This window comes from Galeopterus variegatus, unplaced genomic scaffold (assembly GCF_000696425.1).
Source record: "Galeopterus variegatus unplaced genomic scaffold, G_variegatus-3.0.2 Scaffold41, whole genome shotgun sequence".
NCBI lineage: Eukaryota > Metazoa > Chordata > Mammalia > Dermoptera > Cynocephalidae > Galeopterus > Galeopterus variegatus.
The window spans coordinates 530,286-551,388 of NW_007726152.1; the positions used below are offsets into that span (position 1 = coordinate 530,286).

At 37.1% G+C, this 21,103-nt stretch overlaps 1 protein-coding gene across 1 annotated transcript in view; it reads right to left on the minus strand.

Moving 5' to 3' along the window:
- Nucleotides 1-10,852: 10,852 nt before the first annotated feature.
- Nucleotides 10,853-21,103, minus strand: part of LOC103589517 — a 92,441-nt gene continuing 82,190 nt past the window's right edge. Inside the window, 1 exon segment of the mRNA XM_008571524.1 lies at nt 10,853-11,355. Within this exon segment, the coding sequence (XP_008569746.1) occupies nt 11,108-11,355 (248 nt within the window). The 3' untranslated portion in view covers nt 10,853-11,107.

Here is a 21,103-nt window from a genome sequence, read left to right on the forward strand (position 1 = left end):
GTTGCGATCCCGTTGCCGGTCCCTGGTCCGGTACGGGGGCAACACTGAGGGTTGCGATCCGTTGCCGGACATGGAAAAAGACAAAAGACAAAAAAATAAAATAAAATAAAAAAATAACAGAATGTTACTTTATGACCCTTTTGTAATTTACTGTGAAAAATATAATAATTAAAGCAGATTTTAATTATTTTATTAGGACTAAGAAACATAATCTGTGACGCACAAAACTTAAGACAAATTCGGCAACCTCTCAGGACCAGTAAACACCCTCCCAGACTAACACAAAAATTGGAACATGCCCAATTGAGAATTTGAATCAGGTTGTGCAAAAAGACAAAACCTGGCAAGAATATAACTTTAGAAGATTTTTTCATTAATTTTAGAACTGCTAGAGGCAGACCAAAGGGATTAAGGTTATACAGTACCGAAGACTTAGACTTATTCATTAAACCAGTTAAGAAATGATTCATTTAACCAATCACTTAGTAACCAGTAACTGGTTAGTGATCTGTTGATTTCATTAAAAATGGTCAAGCCAGGGGGCGGCCCAGTGGCGCACTGCGCTATTGCGCTGCTTGGGAAGCGCGGAGGCGCTCCCGCTGAGGGTTCGGATCCCACATACAGACCGGTTCCCGCTCACTGGCTGAGCGAGGCGCGGGGGCAACACCGAGGGTTGCGATCCCGTTGCCGGACACGGAAAAAGACAAAAAAAAAAAAAATGGTCAAGCCAGAATGTATATACAGCCCAGTGGAAATTTTTCTCCTCTTCCACTTATTATGCTCATAATTGTCATCCAGTTTGCTTCTTAGTACTATGTATTGGATTCTGCACATTATTAAAGTTATTCATAGCATACACATGCATACATATTCATTCATTCATTCGCTTAAAGATCAACAAATATATAATTGAATACCTCTTATATGCCAGGAACTGTGGATGTCCTTTGTCTATGTCTCCTTGCTAATTGTCTTCCCCTCACTTCTCCCCTGCCCCTCAGTAATTCCTCCCACCCCATTATCCCCCCTGGCTTACATACAACATTAGCTACCAAGGAACTGGAATATTTTACTCTGGCATTTATCTCACTAGTTCACCCACCTGAGCACCACATATATTATTACCACTGCCACCATATAAATCCAAATAGAAATTATGATGAAGTTTCCTAAAATTGGTGAAACTGCTTACATAGCACTTTCAAATCCATTATCCTGCTTAAGGAAAACATGACATTTGTGATCTGAAACATGAGTATACTTTAAAACTACTATGAACTTGACTTTTATTTAACATTCATACAGTTGGCTTTGTAACATGAAAACACTGACCACATTTAACATGTCCATTCACCTGAGATAGTCTTCCAATTCTCTTCCAAATGTGTGTCTAATTCTATTCCCTCTCATCCACCTATCCCCAGAGCCAACACCTTAGTTCAGGCCCTCACCAACCATCTTTGATGTATGTAAATGATTGCACAGTCTCTCAGCTGCCTACCCAAGTTCATTCTTCATTTCCTCTAGGCCATCATCGTACTGTTGTCCTAATAAAAATGTAATCAAAATATAAATTCGATCCTTGATTAAAATTTTCAGAAAGCCTCACATTGCCTACAGGACAGACTTCAGAAGCCTTCAGGGAGGCATTTAAGGTGCTGCCTTGGGCTCAGCTCTGCTTCTTGCCATCACCCCCTACTTTCCCTCCTGCTATAGCTTAAGTGCAAACTCAGAATGCAATGTTGAATATTTACTTTTTCCAAATCCCAGTTTACATGTTTCGTCTCCTGGGAAAGCCTCCTGACTCTCCTAGGGAGCCTTAGTCACTCACACCAATCTACTCTCATAGCAATTATACTTGTCTCTATCCTATCTCTTTAATTCTATCAAATTAATGTGCATCCTCTCCTTCTAAATTCTCATTCTAAATGAGAATGTGTTGATGGACATCTTGCTATCATTACTCCCTGCACAGGGTCTGGACCACACAGGTATAAATGACCCTTGGCTAACTGGGTGAATATATGTCAATTAAAATGTTGTGAGTTTACTAACTTAGAGTAGAAGTGGGTGTATAAGGCTTGATACTATACCTACTTTAGCTTAGAAGTATTAGGAGTTGAAGGCATATAGATTGTCATATTAACTTGTTATATTACCATTGTTACATTTATATGGAATCCCCAAACAGGACATCTCTTGGGGCATTAATTTCCAGGCTAGGAATTCTGCTGTGGTCTGCTTACACTGATAATAATGTTGTCATTTCAGGCTGTGGGGGGAAAAGGAAAACTGCGCTACCCCTAGGGATCCTAAAATTTGTAAACTTAATTGTAAACTTTGGATCACTCATGGTAATGGTACCCTCTCTCTTTCCCTCCCCTACCCCCAGCTTGTTATAGTGTCAAGTGTTAGAATGCAGGACTTGTGATCATTGAACCAAAATTGTTGAGTAAATTTCTGAAGCATCTAGTGTAGTTCTTGCAATATTATATTTGACTAACTGCTCGTGTCAAAGAGCCACAAACATCCAAGAGACCTCCAGGATTTACATTACTTTAATAAATCTTAAAAATGCATGATAACAAGATTGGATTCAGACAACATGTGCATTTGCACACACACAAACTCACTCTTCCTCACTACCTCATCATTCAGAGTACTGTCAGGAAACAGAAGGCTCACTCAAAGGGCTTCATTGAAGAGAGTTTAATAAAATACTGTTTGCAGAGAAACGATCAGCTGTAAGGGAACCAACAAGGGAGTTTGAAGTTCTAGGAACTAGCAAGAGTGGGAAACCTTTACTTCCTCATGCCTGAAAGGGCGAGGAGAGGGAGCTGTAGCTAAGGGAGAAGAGCCACTGCAGAGGAACCCCCAATGTGGAGGAACAGATCCACTATCAGACCACTGCCTTGCAGGATGGGGGCCAAAGGGTGGGGAGGGAATTAATACCTTGACCTCTCTCCTCTCACCTTCTGATTTCCCACTAGTGCCTCCCATCAGCTAAGGCCAACTGGAAACCAGAAAGCGAAGGAGCCTGGCATGAAAACAGGCAGAGACAGAAAACTAATATGGAGGGGTAAATAGAGAAAGAGTGACACATAATCTTATGAAGAATATCTAACTCTTGACTCATCATCTGTCTAGGAATAAAAGACATTGTTGATAAGTAGGCATGGAACAGTAGCATATCATGGGTTCATTGACATTTGGGTCAATGCATGTAATGAGAGATAAACAGCAGAATAACTATGATTTTCAGTCTCCCTTAGAGCCCAAGCCAGTATATCCTCTCAAGGTAGGAAAGATGGGAGACAAGAAGCAAGGCAGGCAAGACTTCAGATCCCCATGTCCCATCCAGAGCACTTGTGATTGAATCTATTTTTTAATTTAAGTAATACGTAAGATTTTATAAGAAATATACCAATTTAATAGAAAGATCCAGGAATAGAACTTAGGTTTGCTAGGTCTATCAGTAATTAACAATATTGCTTTAGAAAGTAAACTTAAGCAATCTGTCCCAGATTTTTCATCTGTAAAATGGAAGTAAAAACGTATATATCCTAGAAGAATTGTTGTGTTGTAAAGATCCAATGAGAAAATGGATATAGTTTCCTTTTGAAAAGTTAAACAAGCTCTACAGATGTCAAGCTCTATCACTTTTGGATGCTATCTTATAAAGCTGGTCCCTGGGTGTATGCTTGCCAATCATGACTTCCTCTTTTTGACTATCTTTCCTCTACACATGGAGCACTTCACTCAACTCCAACTTAAACATCACATACAAAGGAAAGATAAGCAGTAAGAAAATCCAAATGTGTTGGCAATACCACTGCATGCTAAAAAGAAAGAACTAGACTCAGGTTGAACTTCGTTTTCGTGGTGTATAACTTCCCTTTCCACAGGTCCTATTAACTTCAAAGGGAGCTCTGTGCATGTAAATGATTATATTTATTGGATGCGCCAACTCCTTCCTATCCTCCGGGCACAATTAGAAATATCATAGAAAAATGAATGTCAGAGACTTGGATTCATATTTGATATTCTATGGGAAATTTCCCATAGTTACAGATATTAAAAATCCTGCCCAATGGTCCAGTTATGAATTTGTCATATTTCCTCTTCTGTATTTTTGCAATTATTTTTCCCTGATTTTAGAATATTCTTTTTACATTAAAGAAAAAATATTCTCTTTAGGTCCAGATAAACTAGTGATAAAATCTTGGTTTGCTGTACAACTTGTCATATTAATAAAAATTGACTGCATAACTCCTCTAAGGAATTTTTAGTGCTTCCCTGAGATTATCTCATTAATACTTACAGCAACCTTGTTCCTACTTCAAGCTCACTCTGGGAGTCAGTGTCTAGGAACTAAATTCCTGGATTCTGTTTAATATTATATCTACTAAACCACAATGTAATTTCAGTGTGCATTGTAAATACAGGCCATTATCAATATCTTGTTAGGTAGCTATAAACTCAGGTTTCTTCATTTGAAGTAGCCACAATAAGTGAAAACAGATGGTAGGTGTATGGAGCCCTGAACTTTTCACACCAATCCATTGTTTTTACTTTAAAATCAGTAGTCTCATGGCTCATGGTGGAAGTGTCTCTAGTACTGACTCTTACAAACAACTTCATGTCCCCACTCTGTCCTATCGGTGAAAATAAAGACCTTGCACGTGTTCTAGATATGGCTCCTCAGCAGTGTTATATATATTACATCTAAGAGGCCAGGTTAACTCTTTAACTGCATTTTTTTTTTTAGACAAAATCAAGGAGAGAAAAACAAAAAGAAGCCTCTCAAATATTTAGAAATACTGTGAAATAGAAAATGTTACTGTGAAATGATGAAAACCTTTACTGGAAATGTACCCACACGTGTGATGGAGGGATTGAAAGATACAAATACTTTTTTCATAATGTTTTGATGAGCAAGATGACTTACAAAAGATTCATTCTAACTAGCCTATAGACAAACAAATAAACCCATATCAAAGAAATTTGGATCCATTTTGAATTATTCGTAAGAAATAAGTAAGCAAGGACAGTCTAATTTTAGTAAATATTTATAGAGCAAAACAATCCGAAGTATACATAACAATCAGATTTCTAGTGAAAATGTGTGTAAGTAGGTTTATTTTGAAAGGAAACGTCCTGCTCCCAGTGTCATAACCAATTAAATTCTCCAGGTAATGACCCCATTTGCATAGTGAGCGGAACCCACAAGTGGGAATTTTAATGGGTACACCACCTGAGTACAGTAATTGAGAGTGACACAACTTGAACTAGTTTTGTGCTTACCCCACTGAAAATTCTACTCATATTATTTTTAATGTCAAGCTACAAGTCAAATTTCAAGATGATGGATTTGTTCTTTTTTAAGCACTGAGTTTGAATAAAAGAAATGCTTTAATTCCGTTATGCATTGCATATCGTTGCTTTAACTAATCTGCAGTTCTGATTCTCACCATTGCTTCATTTTCTTCAGTGATTGGAATTTATTCATTAATTTGTGAATAATTAGATAAAAAAAATAACGTCCTCAACTGCTAAATTGCTTTTGGATTGCCATTTAATGTACTTTTACCAGAATACGTATTATAGTGAAGTTGTCATAATAGTTTACTAAAATGTAATTGTGTAAATATGCCTAATTATTCTTTTTGATGATCTAACAAAAATCTAATATAATATGTTTTCATGGGTATTTCACATCTCCTTCACCTCAACACCAATAAAGAGCAGTTTCTGCAGAGCTGATCAGAGATGCTTTGTCATCTGAAAGTGTTACTTTTAAAAGATATCCTCCTTATCTCTCAGGCGCTATTCATGTCCTTGAAAGAATTGTGCATTCTGATCGAGGGATCATATGATGTCCATGTTAAATTATATAATAAAGGTGATTTCAAGAGTCTAAAAGTCAGACACACATGACAAACTGTGCTTTCTAGGTTTTAAGGTGACAGTGTAAAATTTCTTTTGTTTCACTCTAAGATTGCTTGCCATACTAACTATTTGTAGGTGCTTGACACCACTCCACCACATCTGTAATTGGCATAGCATCCAGCAGACAGGCTCTGTACAGCTTTACACTGCAACCTACCAAGTTAAGAAATGTATTGGTTCAATATAAAACAGCAGGCTGTTTTTAGACATAGTTACTAGTGCACAAGCTTTAATATGGCTTGGCTTCATCCTATAATGAGATCTTTTGGTTCCCTGCTCAACAGGCTTTTATTCCTTTGCAAAAGGCTATGAACTATGTCAAGTGGATCAGCTGCTTTTGTACACCCTCTTTCTTGGCTTTGGAACGTAATTCCTTTGCTTCTGTCGCTTTATGCATCAGACAGAACTTAAGAACCTTTTCGATTTTTCAAGCTAAACTTAGAAAGAATTTGTTTGAATTTGCTTTTCACCGTTTTCTTAATAATTACATTCTCAACTAAGTCTCACACAAAGACCTGCCTGAAAGTGAACACCTAATTGCAGAGCTACATTTTGTCTTTAACACATATATCTATACCCCATGTTGGTAACATACCAAAGTATAGTTATTTAAAATGATTTTTCACAGTCACCTCCCAACTAAATTAATGATTCTCATTTACCGAGCACTAAATGGAATAAAGGGAGGGATCGAGGGCATAAATAATGAACAAACAATGGAACTAGAACTACTATCCACAGTTCAGTTGGAAGGCAGGAAACTACTCAGGTTGCCTCTGGCTGTTTAAGAGCTATAGTTGTTGCCCTAGTGAAAAATGTCATGCTATTGCCCCAGCTTGATGAAGAATGGGGTGGTGCATATTTCTGCTTGCCTAGATACCCTGCTTCTCAGGTGGGACTTGGCCGTGGCTTTGTTTATAATCCTTTTCACCTCCAGATTGCCTACTGACTTCATTAAATTTGATCATACCACATTTTGGTCACAGTCTCTTAATGTAAAGAGAAGTCAATGGTCACTGGGAACTCTGCAATGTGAAAATAGATGGTGGATTTCATTCCCAGTGATAGTACTGGCAAAATCCACCCTCCACATTAGGGCTGCATCACAGTGTTATCCCCTCTCCACGACCCCTTCCATTTTAACCAAAGCCTCTAAAAGTAATCTTAAATAGGTAAGTAAATACTGGTAGCCTCACTGTCGGAACTAACATTTTTCTCATGAGAGGAGTCAAACTTCTTCCCTGAGTTTTAACTTCCTAAGGGTTACGTGACTTCCTTGAGGTACCTAGTACCAGTTCAAACACAGAGAAAGCATCCACTATACATTTATTGGTTATAGGGTGCATGGAGATGAAGGGTTGAAAGGATTCCCTTGCAATACCCAATCCTTGATTAAACATATAAATAGTAAGTGTGGAATAAACCCTACCAATATATTAACCATTGTAAAAACAAAAATGGTATGCTCTATATTATTCATGTAATCCATCAAAAAATTGGTATTATAGTATTTGATGAAATTTTATCTTGTCTGCCAGATTAGATGCAGCATTCCTACAGGCCTACAAGTCATAGGTAATTGGAAGGGGCATAAAGGTCTTGAATAATTTGAAAAATAATCTTATTAATAAATAAACTCATTCATTAGGCAGTTGGGTAAATCTAAGCATTTTAGCTGGCTTTTAAGAAGGCAAGCCACAGAGTCTCTGATTCATCTTATTTATGTTAGGCAGTGATTTTGATGGTTATAACATCAGAATCTAGGACACTGATAGAGTTTGTATGGATAAAGAACAGAAAGTTATTACATAAAGTTGCCTTGGTTACTCCTTGAACTGCTCAGATAACACTGAATATTCAGGTGAGGAAAATGGATACAGTTGATAGACTGTAAGAATACAAAAATAAAATTATTATTTTTCTAAATAAAAAGACTTTTCCTAAATAAAGTCATACTGTATTATTTTAAACAGTAACTGAAAAAGATTTACAAAAATTGTGCCACTAAAAACCCTAAGTGGAAATACTTCTGATGACTTACTTTTGTGTGAAATTCATTAAACTTAATACTCAATTTCATAGATCTTTGAGTATTTTTGACTTGATGTTCAATTCTGCACATATAAAAATATTCTTAGTTTTTGTAAGTTGAGATATAATTCCAACTAATAAATGAAATAAATCTACTGAAGAAAAATGTACTGAACTTATATTTTGACATACTGTAAATTTTAAAAAGAAATCTTTGTTTTGAAATCATACATCAATTATAATTTACACTATAAATTCATCTGTATTTTCTTAGTTCTTTTATGGGCATGAATCATGCATTTACATAAGGAGACTAGAAAATCTTCAGGAAGAGATATAACAGGATAAAGAAAAACCTCAGGTTTTAAATTATAATTGAATTCATTTGAATATAAATCAATTAATATATTAATTAGATATGTATAAAAGTATGCTAAAGCACAATGAAGTCTTTTTTTTTATTTCAAAATAGTGTATTCAGGATAGTACAAGTCCAGTTTTCAAATCGTTAAGATTAAGTTTCCACATTTAAAAAGAGAACAAATCTATAACTGTAAATTATAACACTTCGTCATGTTGGCCATATAATCCAACGAAACATTTTACATACAGAAATTCTAAAATATATTGAAACTATTTTCACATTTGCCTACTTTTTTTTTTAACTATACAAGATGCTTTATGGAATGATTGCCTGGAGCAGACCACAGAGGAAAAGTACAACGAATATAAATAGGAAAATAAAATTCTGGTATCCATTTATGTTCTCTGTTACAGAGAAACATTATTTCATATGTGCTAATATTTTCATTGCAAATAGTGCAGGATATCTTTAAATATTAGACAAATCACTTGGTTAAAAATTTTTGCGGGATAAAATGCCAAATATTCTAACAATTCCAGGTCATTAGGAGGCTTTATATGGCTATAAACAGATGGCATTCTTATATCCTAATATATAAGAATAAGTTCACTTTGGGTTTATGTAAATATTCAGATTCTGGTTACTGTGAAATAGTACAAAGATTTCCTTACATTTTATGTAAAAATGAAAAACACTCTTTAGAGGAGTAAGAGGAAGATAGCTGTTTACTAGAATTCTATTTAAACCCAACAATTTAAAGGGGGTGTGTGTGTGTATGTAAACAGAACTGAAAGGGGGATTCAAGAGTTTGTTCACTGTTTTTCATTTTTAACTCTTTAAACAATGGTATAACTAGAAACTAGTTTTCATCTCAAAGGAAAAACCATAGGTGACATTCCCATGCTTCAGTTTAAAAACCTGTCCTAGAAGGGTAGGTTTGCTAAAGGCTTCCGAAAAATATGCTTTTGTTGTTACTATCAATTTGATATTCAGCCAGAAGAACTGACAATAACTATTCATCCCAATGTATACTTTCAAGGTTCTACAATGCTCACTACATTAAATCAAAACAAACCACAATTTTGGAGAGATCAAACTCAGGAGAGCACACAGTATGAAAATTTACTCTCCCTTTTATCTTAGCTCCACAAAGTCTCTATGTCGCAATAACTATATAATTAGCCTTGTAAGTGACTTGTTTCTTTACACTTAAGAATCTTTATAACCTGCCATATTAGTTTAATTTAACATAAAGTTGCAATAATGAAATTTAGTCACAGTATTAGATGTCTAGATACCCACTGCACTGGAAAGAATAGTTTAACTGTGTCATAAGATAACATTGGTTACGAAACAAACCAAAACCATCTCCCCCAAACAAGAGAGTTAAAGCTCTCAAAATAAAGCCTTTGAATGAATCAAAATCAGAATACTGGGAATTTAATATAAAAAACCTCCTAATTTAAATGCAATTTCTCAAAAGTATTCCATATTCCTTATAAAACACAACTATTTTAATAAGGCATCATGTTTCATCAAAAACTTTATCATAACATTTAAATTACATAAAAGAAAATGCATATTTTTAGTTAATTTAAATTTTATAGTTTTTTTTTTTTAAAGCTATATTCCTATAACTAAAAATAAGGGTGCTGAAGGCACTTTTCTTTTAACTGGCAAAGAAAATGTGCAGTTCAGATTGTCCACTTAAAATTTTGTCTTTAATCTAAATACCCATTCAAGCAGCAGATGAATTGGTCATCTTAACAGGCCTTCTTAAATGCCCCATCCCCCTTGAAGCCTTCCTGAATATTCTGGTAGCTCTTTTCTTTGTATTCCTATGGCCTTTTGATTTTATCTTTTGTATAATCCTCACTTCAGTATGCCTTGTGGTAGGATTCATTTTTACAGGCCTTTCCTCTGCTAAACTGCACATTTTTGTGGATGGCAGCGGAATGATAACCATTTCCGCGGTCTGGGCAAGAGAATGTACACAGTAGGCACTTGTCTGCTGAACAAGTGGGGAAGGTGGAGGAGAAAGTATGCATAAACACTGGGTACCCAACTATGGTGTGGGTTCGTTCCCCAAAATTTACTTTAAAATAAAGAATGCTTGCTTTTAACCACTAGTAGATAAACATCAAAAATGAGTTGTCTGGTTTAAATACCCACTGAGAAATAATATATTTGGAGCAAGAGGCTCCTGAGAATGGTTAGAAGAAACAGAAATATAGATAAAAAGGGCCGGCCTGGTGGCGCACTGCTACAGTGCGCCGCTTGGGAGCGCGGCGGCGCTCCCGCCGAGGGTTCGGATCCCACAAACAGACTGGGCGCTCACTGGCTGAGCGAGGTGCGGGCGCAGCACCGAGGGTTGCGATCCCGTTGCCGGTCCCGGTCCGGTACGGGCGCGACACTGAGGGTTGCGATCCGTTGCCGGTCACAAAAAAAAGACAAAAAGAAAAAAAAAAAGAAATATAGATAAAAAGAGGAGACATTTAACATTTTGGGGGCTGGGCATCAAAATGTTCCTCATTTATTGTAATCTATTAGGTTTAAAAAACTAGTTAAAGTAGCTAAAATTTCACATATTAAACCATGTAGATTTGGTTAGAGAAAAAAGGCTGTCAGAGATTACTTAAAATAATGAGTTAACAGTGCAAATACTACATTGCTTCATGAGAATCTTAACCATGTGCTTTTCTCCCCCCTAAAAGAAAAATTTTGAAACACTCTCCAGTTTTAACACAAACAGAAGATAAATATTTATGAAGGAAAACAAATTCCACAGCATTCCATACAGATTTCCAAACAGTCTGATGATTCACAACAGGCATCCATGATGCCACAGTCCATGTCACAAGGGCAGTTACAGTCCTCCCCCATGTCATCTCCACAGCAACAGCAGCAGGCTTCTGAAGTGCAGATGCCACATGAAGCTTGTCCCAGCACAATATTGCAGAGAGTCAGGAATTCACAGAACAAGCATGCCAGGATACAGTGGACACAACAATCTTCATTTTCAGTTGTGGGGAGACCATAAAGTGAGAAAAAGAAGGAACACAAAACATATAAATCATCAATAAACCGAGTAAGAATTGATCAAAATAATTAAATAATCTGCAACCCAAATGATATGCAATCCTAGTGATTTTCTGTGAGCTGGAAGCTCAAAAAGGAGCTTAAGTTAAATTCTAGATGAGTGATCGTTAGAAGTCAATACTGCATTTAAAAAAATTATAGTTGTACATACGTGTGCATGCACGTGTATTAGACTATTACTCTGACACACTCTGCAATGGCCATTGTTCCTAGGTACCACTTCTGAATGCTTCTTAACCGGCTTCCCTATCTCCTACTGTTCTCTATAACACTGGGCTAAAACAATTCTATGACATTTATTAAAGTCCTACAGAAGCAGAAATTGCCTTCAACTGCTCCACCTACATGCTCCAAAATTAAAAAGAAAAAAATATTAAATGTGAAATATTTGGTGTATTACTGAATAATTGATTCAATATTTAAAACAGGATCCATTAAACTGGGATACACATATTTTACTTTCCAATTGACTCAATTTTATGGTTTCAAAGTTTTTGATTGCACAAGAATTTGAAGAAAAACAGTGAAAAAAAAAAGAACCTTAAGTAGGTATATAACATTTTCATTAATCAGAAGGTATTAATCATGAAAAGACACTAAATGTTTGACTAATATTACTGTTTTGTGTTTAAGACATCATTCTCTAATAACAAACAAATTTTCAAAAAAAGATTGGGAAAAAAAAATAGAAAGAAAGTTAAACAGTGAGACTCTCTGGTTGGGTCCAAACAATGTTTCTGGAATAGTTCTGCCTATTTCTAACAAAGGGATTTGCACCTTAGCAAATATGAATAGTGACATGGTAACATTGCTTTCCTACTTCCTTTGGTGGCAGAGTATTTTACATCTCTATGATTTCTTGAAGCATCTCAAATAATGTCTTTCTAAACAACAATATTTACCAACTTCATGAACTGATAAAAAGGTGAGAAATCAAACAAATTATAATCTAGTAAATTTAGTATACCATATGTCAGAGTTCTTTCCTTTAGAATTTTGGGGCAAGTGGGAGAACAATTTAAGGAAATTTCTATTTTTGGAGGACATTAACACATGTAATAAAATCATTTAACAACAAAGTTTAAGAGATTTGTCCAATATTAGAAATATTTGGGAATTTTCAAAAGGATTATGTCTGGTTTTTTCCCTTGTATTTATACAATGCAAGTTTTAATATGGGGATTCCACTTCTTACAACAGCAACAAGACACAATAACAATCCCCATCATCCAACTGCCACATGCCCTTTGTGTTTCTGTATTTGGCATTAAAATTGCACCTTATATGGAGTTTCAGCAAACTGTGCAAAACCAAAGATGAAGGAAAGAAAAAACAGCTTGCTGTTTGGCAGCCCTGCTGTAATAGAGAAGAATGCTCCTCTCTCTATAATGCCACAGAACTCTGCATGTAAGCATGAACTGACAAAATTCCAGCAGCATCACTTTTATAAATGCTTCATGTAAGGAAAACAAACATCAAGTACCTGGAACAATCACACAACCATACAAGGCCTAACTTTGTAGAGAATTCAGACTGAAAGGAGGAAATGTGGAAACTGAAGTCATGGAGGATGGTGAAAAGGGGGAGGGTCAGAAAAGAACTCAAAAGGGAAACACGAGAGTTGTTTGTAGAATTAAAGGCCAAAAGAACCAATCTTTCTTTTCTTCTTATTGCAAAGCCCACTCTCACATACCATGGTCCATGCAGCAAATGGAAAAAGGTATGGACTTATGAAAGTAACTGGGTCTCTCCACCTTCTCCTAATGTTGATTTTTGGTAGTATCCAGTCATTCCAAGAGAACCCTGAAATCAACTTACATGAACGCAAATCCATAGCCTTGCAGTTCTGGGTTTCTAGAATGTCTGTGGTTTCCCTCTACGTACATTCTTCCTATAAACTTTCACCTCACTGTCTCTCATATGTAATTCTATTCATTTGAGCTTTTCCAGGACTATAATATCATGATTTGTAAAATATTTGTAATACTATGAAGAGCAAGCTAGCTTTCTAATTAAGAAATAATGCTGAACTGGCAGCAAGCCAGTTCTTTTCAATGTGCCTTCAAATGAATACTCTTATTAACTAATTCCAACAATACGTCATTGAGACTTTAACTTTCTATTCCACTGTGGAATGCTTAAATTTCTAAACTAATAGAGGGTGTCTGCAAAAACCTTCTTGACACTGAAGAACCTTTAACTGAGCGTTCTTAAAACCCTAGAAATAATTATTGAGCATGCAGATTCTTTATATACTAATCATAAAATACATCACACGTAGAACTATATGTAATGGATCTATCAATTTTATAAGGGAAAAAAATGTTTATTCTACCCAGCTTTATAAGTACAAGGTTATAATATCTTTGAAGCCACCCTTGGTTCCTTGCTATGTATATCTTCCCCTCTGGGGAGATAATCACTTTTTTTGAATACTGAGTGAATCTTTCCCTTGCATTCCGTTGTATGTTTTTTCACAACAGTCATGTGTGAATGACTACACAATCTATCAGAATGAAAACCATACTGTATGAATTTCCTGTGATTAGCATTTTTTGCTCAACATCATGTGTTTAAGATTTGCCCATACTGATTCATGTAGTTGTAGTTCACTCATTATCCGGGTGGATAGTAGTCAATTGGATTTATATACCATAATCAATGTATCCATTCTATTATTCATGTATATTTTGATTGTTTCCAGTGTTGTTGCTGTTCTGAACACTGCTGTTTGAAACAATTTTGTGAAAGTCTCCTAGAAGCCACCTGCTAAATAATTAGCAGTAGAATTTTGGGGTCACAGGATTGCATATGTTTGATCTTATTGGGTAAAAACAAATTTATTCCCAAAGTGATTGCTCCAAAATGTACTCCCACCAGCCAAGTATGAGAATGTTCATTGCTCCACATTCTCATCAATCTTTAAACTGTCACACTTTTATGCCAGTTAGTTGAGTGTGAAATGGCATCTGCTGGTGGTTTTTCTTTGCATTTCCTTGCTTACTAATAAGTTTGGACATTGTTTCATGTTCATTGTCCATTAATGTTTCCTCTTCTTTAAAAAGAATGTTCAGTGTTGTCCATTAATGCTTCCTCTTCTTTAAAAAGAATGTTCAGTGTGTTTATGTTTTTCCCTGGCTTTTCTATTGATTTCCCTCTTTTTCTTATTGATATATAGAAGTTTTTCCTATATTCAAGATACTAGTCTTTTTTTTTTTTTCCTTTTTGTCTTTTTTACTGACCGGTAACGGGATTGCAACCCTCGGTGTCACGCCCGTACCGGGGACCGGCAACGGGATCGCAACCCTCGGTGTTGCGCCCACACCACGCTCAGCCAGTGAGCGGGAACTGGTCTCCACATGGGATCCGAACCCTCGGCGGGAGCGCCGCCGCGCTCCCAAGTGGCACACTCTCCAGTGCGCCACCGGGCTGGCCCAAAATACTAGTCTTTTCTCAAATATGATTGTCTTCTCACATATGTGACATATCTTATTTAAAATAAAAGACTGGGCCGGCCTGGTGGCGCACTGGATAGTGTGCCGCTTGGGAAGCGCGGCGGCGCTCCCGCCCGAGGGTTCGGATCCCACATACAGACCGGCTCCCGCTCACTGGCTGAGCGAGGCGCGGGAGCAACACCGAGGGTTGCAATCCCGTTGCCGGTCCCCGGTCGGGTACGGGGGCAACACTGAGGGTTGCGATCCGTTGCCGGACACGGAAAAAGACAAAAAAAAAATAAATAAATAAAAATAAAATAAAAGACTGATGAGTAAATTTTTACACCTTCAGAGTTTCAGGTGATAACTAAAATCTAAATCAAGTCTTGTAGTTAGATGGAGATATGGGATTACACGGCTGAGAAAGTGAAGTGGAAGATAGGCAAATCTGACAAATTAATCAGTGAAAATAAAAGGAAGCATTAACAAGATCTAGTAGCAGAAAGAAACTAAAAGTTTTATTGTCTGATTCAAAATAAGGGAGTCCAGCCATGCCTATATACAGAAAGGGGGAGGAAACCAATAAGCAATCAGGAGAAAGAGGTTGAATGTGATTGCTATGAAATCAACAGCCCTCAGGATGAAAAGAGAGGGGCATGACACTCCAAACTAAACAACTCATGGCTGCTCATAGGATATATTCATTTGAAAATTAATACCTCTTCCAGATCTTAGACTACAATGACAGATGTCATGCCAAAATTAAAAGCCCTAAGCCAAGAAATGAATTTCTCCAAACTCCTTTTAGCCAACAAGAGTTACAGATTAAATCTGTTAAAACATTGTATTATTTTTAGTAGACAAAGAAAATGAAAAAAAAAAAGTTCTTAGCTCTAAGGAGATCAAACTCTCCTTTTCTAACCTATCTTCTTCAACATAACCTGATTGCTATAAGTAACAGTTATAAGTGGTTGTTTTACATAGAGTGGAAAATCTAGTATTAATTCAGGAAAAGCATTTACTGGCTGTTTTCAAAATTAAGAAACGTGTTATTTTAGGGAAAGAGAAGTTTCATCACTCTTTCATTTATTAAAAACATATTTAAGAAACTTACTTCATACTAAACTTATCTTAAACTCTTTATAAATATTGATTCATTTAATCCTAATAATATTCCTAAGAAGTAGTTCTGGTATTATCCTCGTTTTACCAATGCAGATACTGACTTACAGAAAATGTGGGAATTTTTCTCAGGGTCATAGAGGTGCTAAGTAGCAGAACCAAGATCAGAACTAGGCAATTCACCTCCTGGGTCCACGCTCTAATCTGGCAACTACAAGGCTGGGTCACTTCTGATACTTGGTTGATCTTTCCTGGAAGATCAAATATAACTCCAAAACTTTCTGCTGATTTGTTTTGTTCATCTGTCTGTTTTTAGCCTTAACTCACTTAACTTCCTTTTCTTTTCTAAAGATTATTCTAAATTCCAGTTTTAATGAAGAGTTGATAGTAAATGTTAACCTTCAACATGTAAGAACAAAGTCATTGCTGAGTTAGAGAACTAGAGAACTGTCAGTCACATTATGTTGAAATGAACATAAGAGGGTAGGAAGCCTAGAGAGAGATGATGTCTCCATCAGAAGAAACAAACCTGTAAATTTAAAACATAAAACTTGAGGTCCACAGTTATATGAACAAGAGCAATGTAGATATTACATAGGCTCTCTAGTGGTAAAACATGGTAGAGACAGAGACCTCAAAATATTAAGCATTTTTAGAAATCATCTTAAAACATAGTCCTAAACAATTTACTAGAAAAGCACTTTGGACTTCTCCAAAAAAAACAAATCTATTAACAGGCACCTAAAGAAACCACAAACCACAATGCATTTTAGAGAGTTTAGAGATATTAAACAAGTTATATCTACAGAAACATCTACCAGAAACACATTCATTTTTTATGCTTTATAAGTAGAGAAATATGCAGAAATCACAACAAAAAACAAACAAACAAAATCCCTAAATTCTATCAAATCAATTAAATAATCTGATTTTATTCTTTTCCAAAAAAAAATTCGTTTTTAAGTTGTGTTCTATAATGAGTTATTTGTTGTGACTCAGGGTAATGAAAAGGTGAAAATAAACTAGGAAATAGTTGTTTTAGTTGCTATCCCGACCAAGGAGAATCAAGAGTCATAAAAGACATTAAGATTGGTGGTTTTAGGGCCGGCCCTGTGGCTCACTCGGGAGAGTGCAGCGCTGGTAGCGCCGAGGCCACGGGTTCAGATCCTATATAGGGATGGCCCGTGTGCTCGGTGGGTGAGTGTGGTGCAGACCACACCGAGCCAAGGGTTGCGATCCCCTTACCTGTCACAAAAAAAAAAAAAAAAGATTGGTAGTTTTATTTGAGGCAAAGAGAAGATTATAAAAATTACCAAACTCAAAAAGACTTGAATATAGAAACAAGCTTTAAAAAGGATGGTTCCTCTCCATCCATGTGGTTCACTGTCCAAAATAATTTTTCCCCCTGTTCTTCAGGTTTTCAGTTTTTATGGTTTATTCAGTCATTATTTGTAGTTTTTGCCAAAAGTGTTTAACCTTTGAGAAGCCAACTGGGTTCTGGGAAGGATGCCTGTCCTAGGCTGGGCCAAGCAAGAACTGCACAACTCATTACACTAGAGAACTCAGCACAAGACTGACAGATACTGCAAATTTAGGAAAATGAAGGAATATAAGAGCAACCAAGTAGCTAAACAGAAAGCATACAAGGAAATCTTTAGCATATGTTTGATTTAAGAAGCAAAACCAAAACAACAACAAGAACACACCCTGTAATGAATGACTCCAGATACAGCCCCAAACGAAATCTCTGAGTCCTGTGAAAGGTCATCAGTGTCAGGCCCACACAGTGGCATATCTGCAGAGCTTCTAGCTCCTCAATGCCATTAAGGTAACAACTGAAACCGGCTTAAAGACCATCTTGGATGACTGGTGAAAATATCTGTGACTAATCCAAGGTTTGTTCTGTTTAAAATGAGACTGAAGATTAGTTTTTGTAAAAACAAGTCAGTTTATAATGAAATTATCACAACTTAATATACCCAATTAGTGTGCAGCCAAAAATACACTGGGAAATCTGAGGAGGGTAGTTTGCTAGAGTGAAAGGAACCCTGATTAAGAATCATCAAAAAACTATGTGTAATAAGTTCAGCTCTACTCTGAACAAGTCTCTCATATTTCTTTAGTTTCCTTCTTTTAAGATGTGGTAGGACAGGTGCTCTAAAATTTCTTGGAACAAAGATACCAAACAGCTGAAGTAGAATACAGGAAAGGACAAAGAGTGGTGAATTCTGAGAATTACCCACAACCCATTTTTGAGCGAATGCCGATCTGTATGTGTCTTATCGTGACTAATCTCTAATACAGTTTCCTATGACTTAAAAGGCTTGAAAATACTTTCTTAATCGGGTCCTCATCATGTAAACTATATACTGAGAAATGGAGGTCCATTAGCATTTAAAAGGCCAACAATATGCCAAAAAGCAACTGAAGACAAGATAGAACATGAGCAGACAGAGTTATGTGTAATTAGCAACTTAGGAAATTGATTTGACATCAAACCTGACTCTGTACCTTCACCAGCAAAGCTACAGAGCACCGACATTTGTTCCCCATTCCTCAGCAGCCGAGGCACATCTGCCCAGTGGTGGTACCGTGTGGCTTGTACAGGTGCCCCATTGGGTGGAGGCATTCCTCTTCCCAGATACTGTTTTACTGTGACTGTTGTTTCTCAATACAGAATCAAAGAGCAGGCCAGAAGTGGGCTGTGATTATCCTGAATCACAGCCGAGATGGCTGAGTATCCAGCCTCTGCGAAAATCCAGCTGTGCAGGACGAGACACAGACATCTCTGGGGAGTTCTGTCCTCAAGTGTGTGGGGGGGCGGGAAATGTTTACTCATACCGCACAGTAGCTCAGCTCCAAGGAGCTCCATGTCTCCAAGACAGAGGACGCACAGTGACTCTGGCCAACAGCCCTAGACTGACCTGCTGCCTGAACAAATTGGCCTGAAGTGTGCCTCCTACACAGAACTCTCTGGCACATGGCTGTCCTGAGGGGCCACATGTCTGAGCCAGAATACAGTCAACATTTTCCTAGTGGAGAAGAAAGTGAGATAGGTCAGGAGGTAAAAAGAAAGTTAGAGCTGAGCTACATTTTCCACTGGAGCACAAAGGAGACCACACTTTGAGCAACTGAATACTAATCTTTACCATTATCTTTCTTCTCAACAAACTCAAAAGGACCTTGGGAAAAAACCAGCACCATCCTCCCACACCCCACAAAAGGACCCCTCAATAACTTCACTGCCACATGTTCAAAGCCTGGAATCCATTCCTGTCCTGTGAGAGGGGTGTACGTATTTTAAATTACAGCAAGTGGAGAGCAAAGGTTTTTTCTGCTTCTCTTTTTCATATAGCCTGTTGCCTGATCTGTGGTTGATTCATTACAAATTCCAAACTCAAAGAAATTTGATCCAGTAATTGTTGGTCATGATTTAACTGTGACATGGGTTCAAGCAGTCCTTTCTCAAGACCTGTATTTTACAAAGTCTAGGAAGATAACCTAATATATCAGAAGACCTTTTGTTTCCCAGATGCTTAACACAGAAATCCGAAGAGGAGTGAAAGTCTAGTTATTAGAAGTATTTATTTAAAACATTTTACACGTAAAGTTAGTATTGGGGCAGAGAGGAGAGAGAGAAAAGCTAAAAAATATTGGTGGTACAAATAATATTTACATTTGTTTACTGAATCGCTACAACATTTTAAGATCATGGCTTTGATAGCTGGTAATGATGTGACTGTCCTCACAGGGTTTTGATGAAGATTAAAAGAGATAATGCATATAAAATGCTCAATAAAGAATTAAACATGTAAGTGCCTATTCAATATTGTTACTGTGATAGCAGTGGACAATGACAGCAGAATCCATATTCTCAGAAGGCTACACTTCTCCATCTACCTATGTTTCATTCACCCTGATTACCACAGCAACATAGGGTCCTCTCTGTTCACAGTGCAAACACTTGAAAAGAGAGAAAGAACCAAGAAGGCGACTCCAAGAGACAATTTGCAGAAGAGTGAAGGAGAAATCTGCCCAGAAAGAATTAGTACTCTTGTGCTTGGCTACAGCAAAAGATTTAAAAGTAATAATCTACTTTTTCTATATTTCAATTATTATCCATTTATTTTCCCCAGAATCTAGAAAGCAAAAACAGAGTAAGACTACACTTTACTTGAACCTATTCAGTGCTATTTTAAATTGGCCAGGTGGAACATCTCTAATACGAGTTTAATTAATAACAAGGTTGAACATAATTTTTGGACAGTAAACTGTACTTTAGATCTTAACAGTACTGTCCTAGAAAGAGTCAATGTCCAACAGTCTGCTCACATTGGTAGAAATACCATTTTGGGCTAGGACAAAATATATGAAAGTAAACAGTCTAGTTTTAATAAAAATGTGTATTTGTATAACAATGATCTGAACAATCTCTCCCAAATGCTTAATTTAATATTTTTTGCAATTTTATTTTCCCAACAGTGTTTATTTCACAATTCACATTTTGGCTACAGCTCTTCATATTTGTCCTTAGTTCAAATACTGTGCGAGGTATATTATAAAAAGAAATCAGTTTTGCTTCATTTTTTTTTAAACCATAAGGTACGCATTGGGTGATTTTGTAAAAGGTTACAATGATGATGATGATGTTGAGTAAATAACACCCTGGCCATATCTGATGCTTTAGTCATTAATATTAGCCTGTTACAGAGACACAGGGGGTTGGCCCGGTCGCCCACCATACTACATGAGGTCTTCATGGCAGCGTGGGAGTAAACACAGGAAGAGGAGGCTGACGATATTCACAAGATTGGGATCATGCACAGTTCTCCAGGCACTTGGCCATCACTCAGCCAGAGTCCAAAGGGCACCTTTGCCATCCAAAGGGCTGCGAGGTCCCCGGCTGTGACTGTTCCTGCAGGCCCCCTTAGAGGCAGGGGCAGCATTCCCAGCAGTAGGTACAGGGCGCAGACAGGCAGGAGGAGCCTCGCCTGGAAAAGGCCAGGAAGAGCTGCCCGGCCCAGACAGAAAGGACAGGCCTCAACCAAAGAGGCACAGCGGTCTAACAGACGTGCCAGGCAAGATGAAGAGAAGCAAGCGGGGA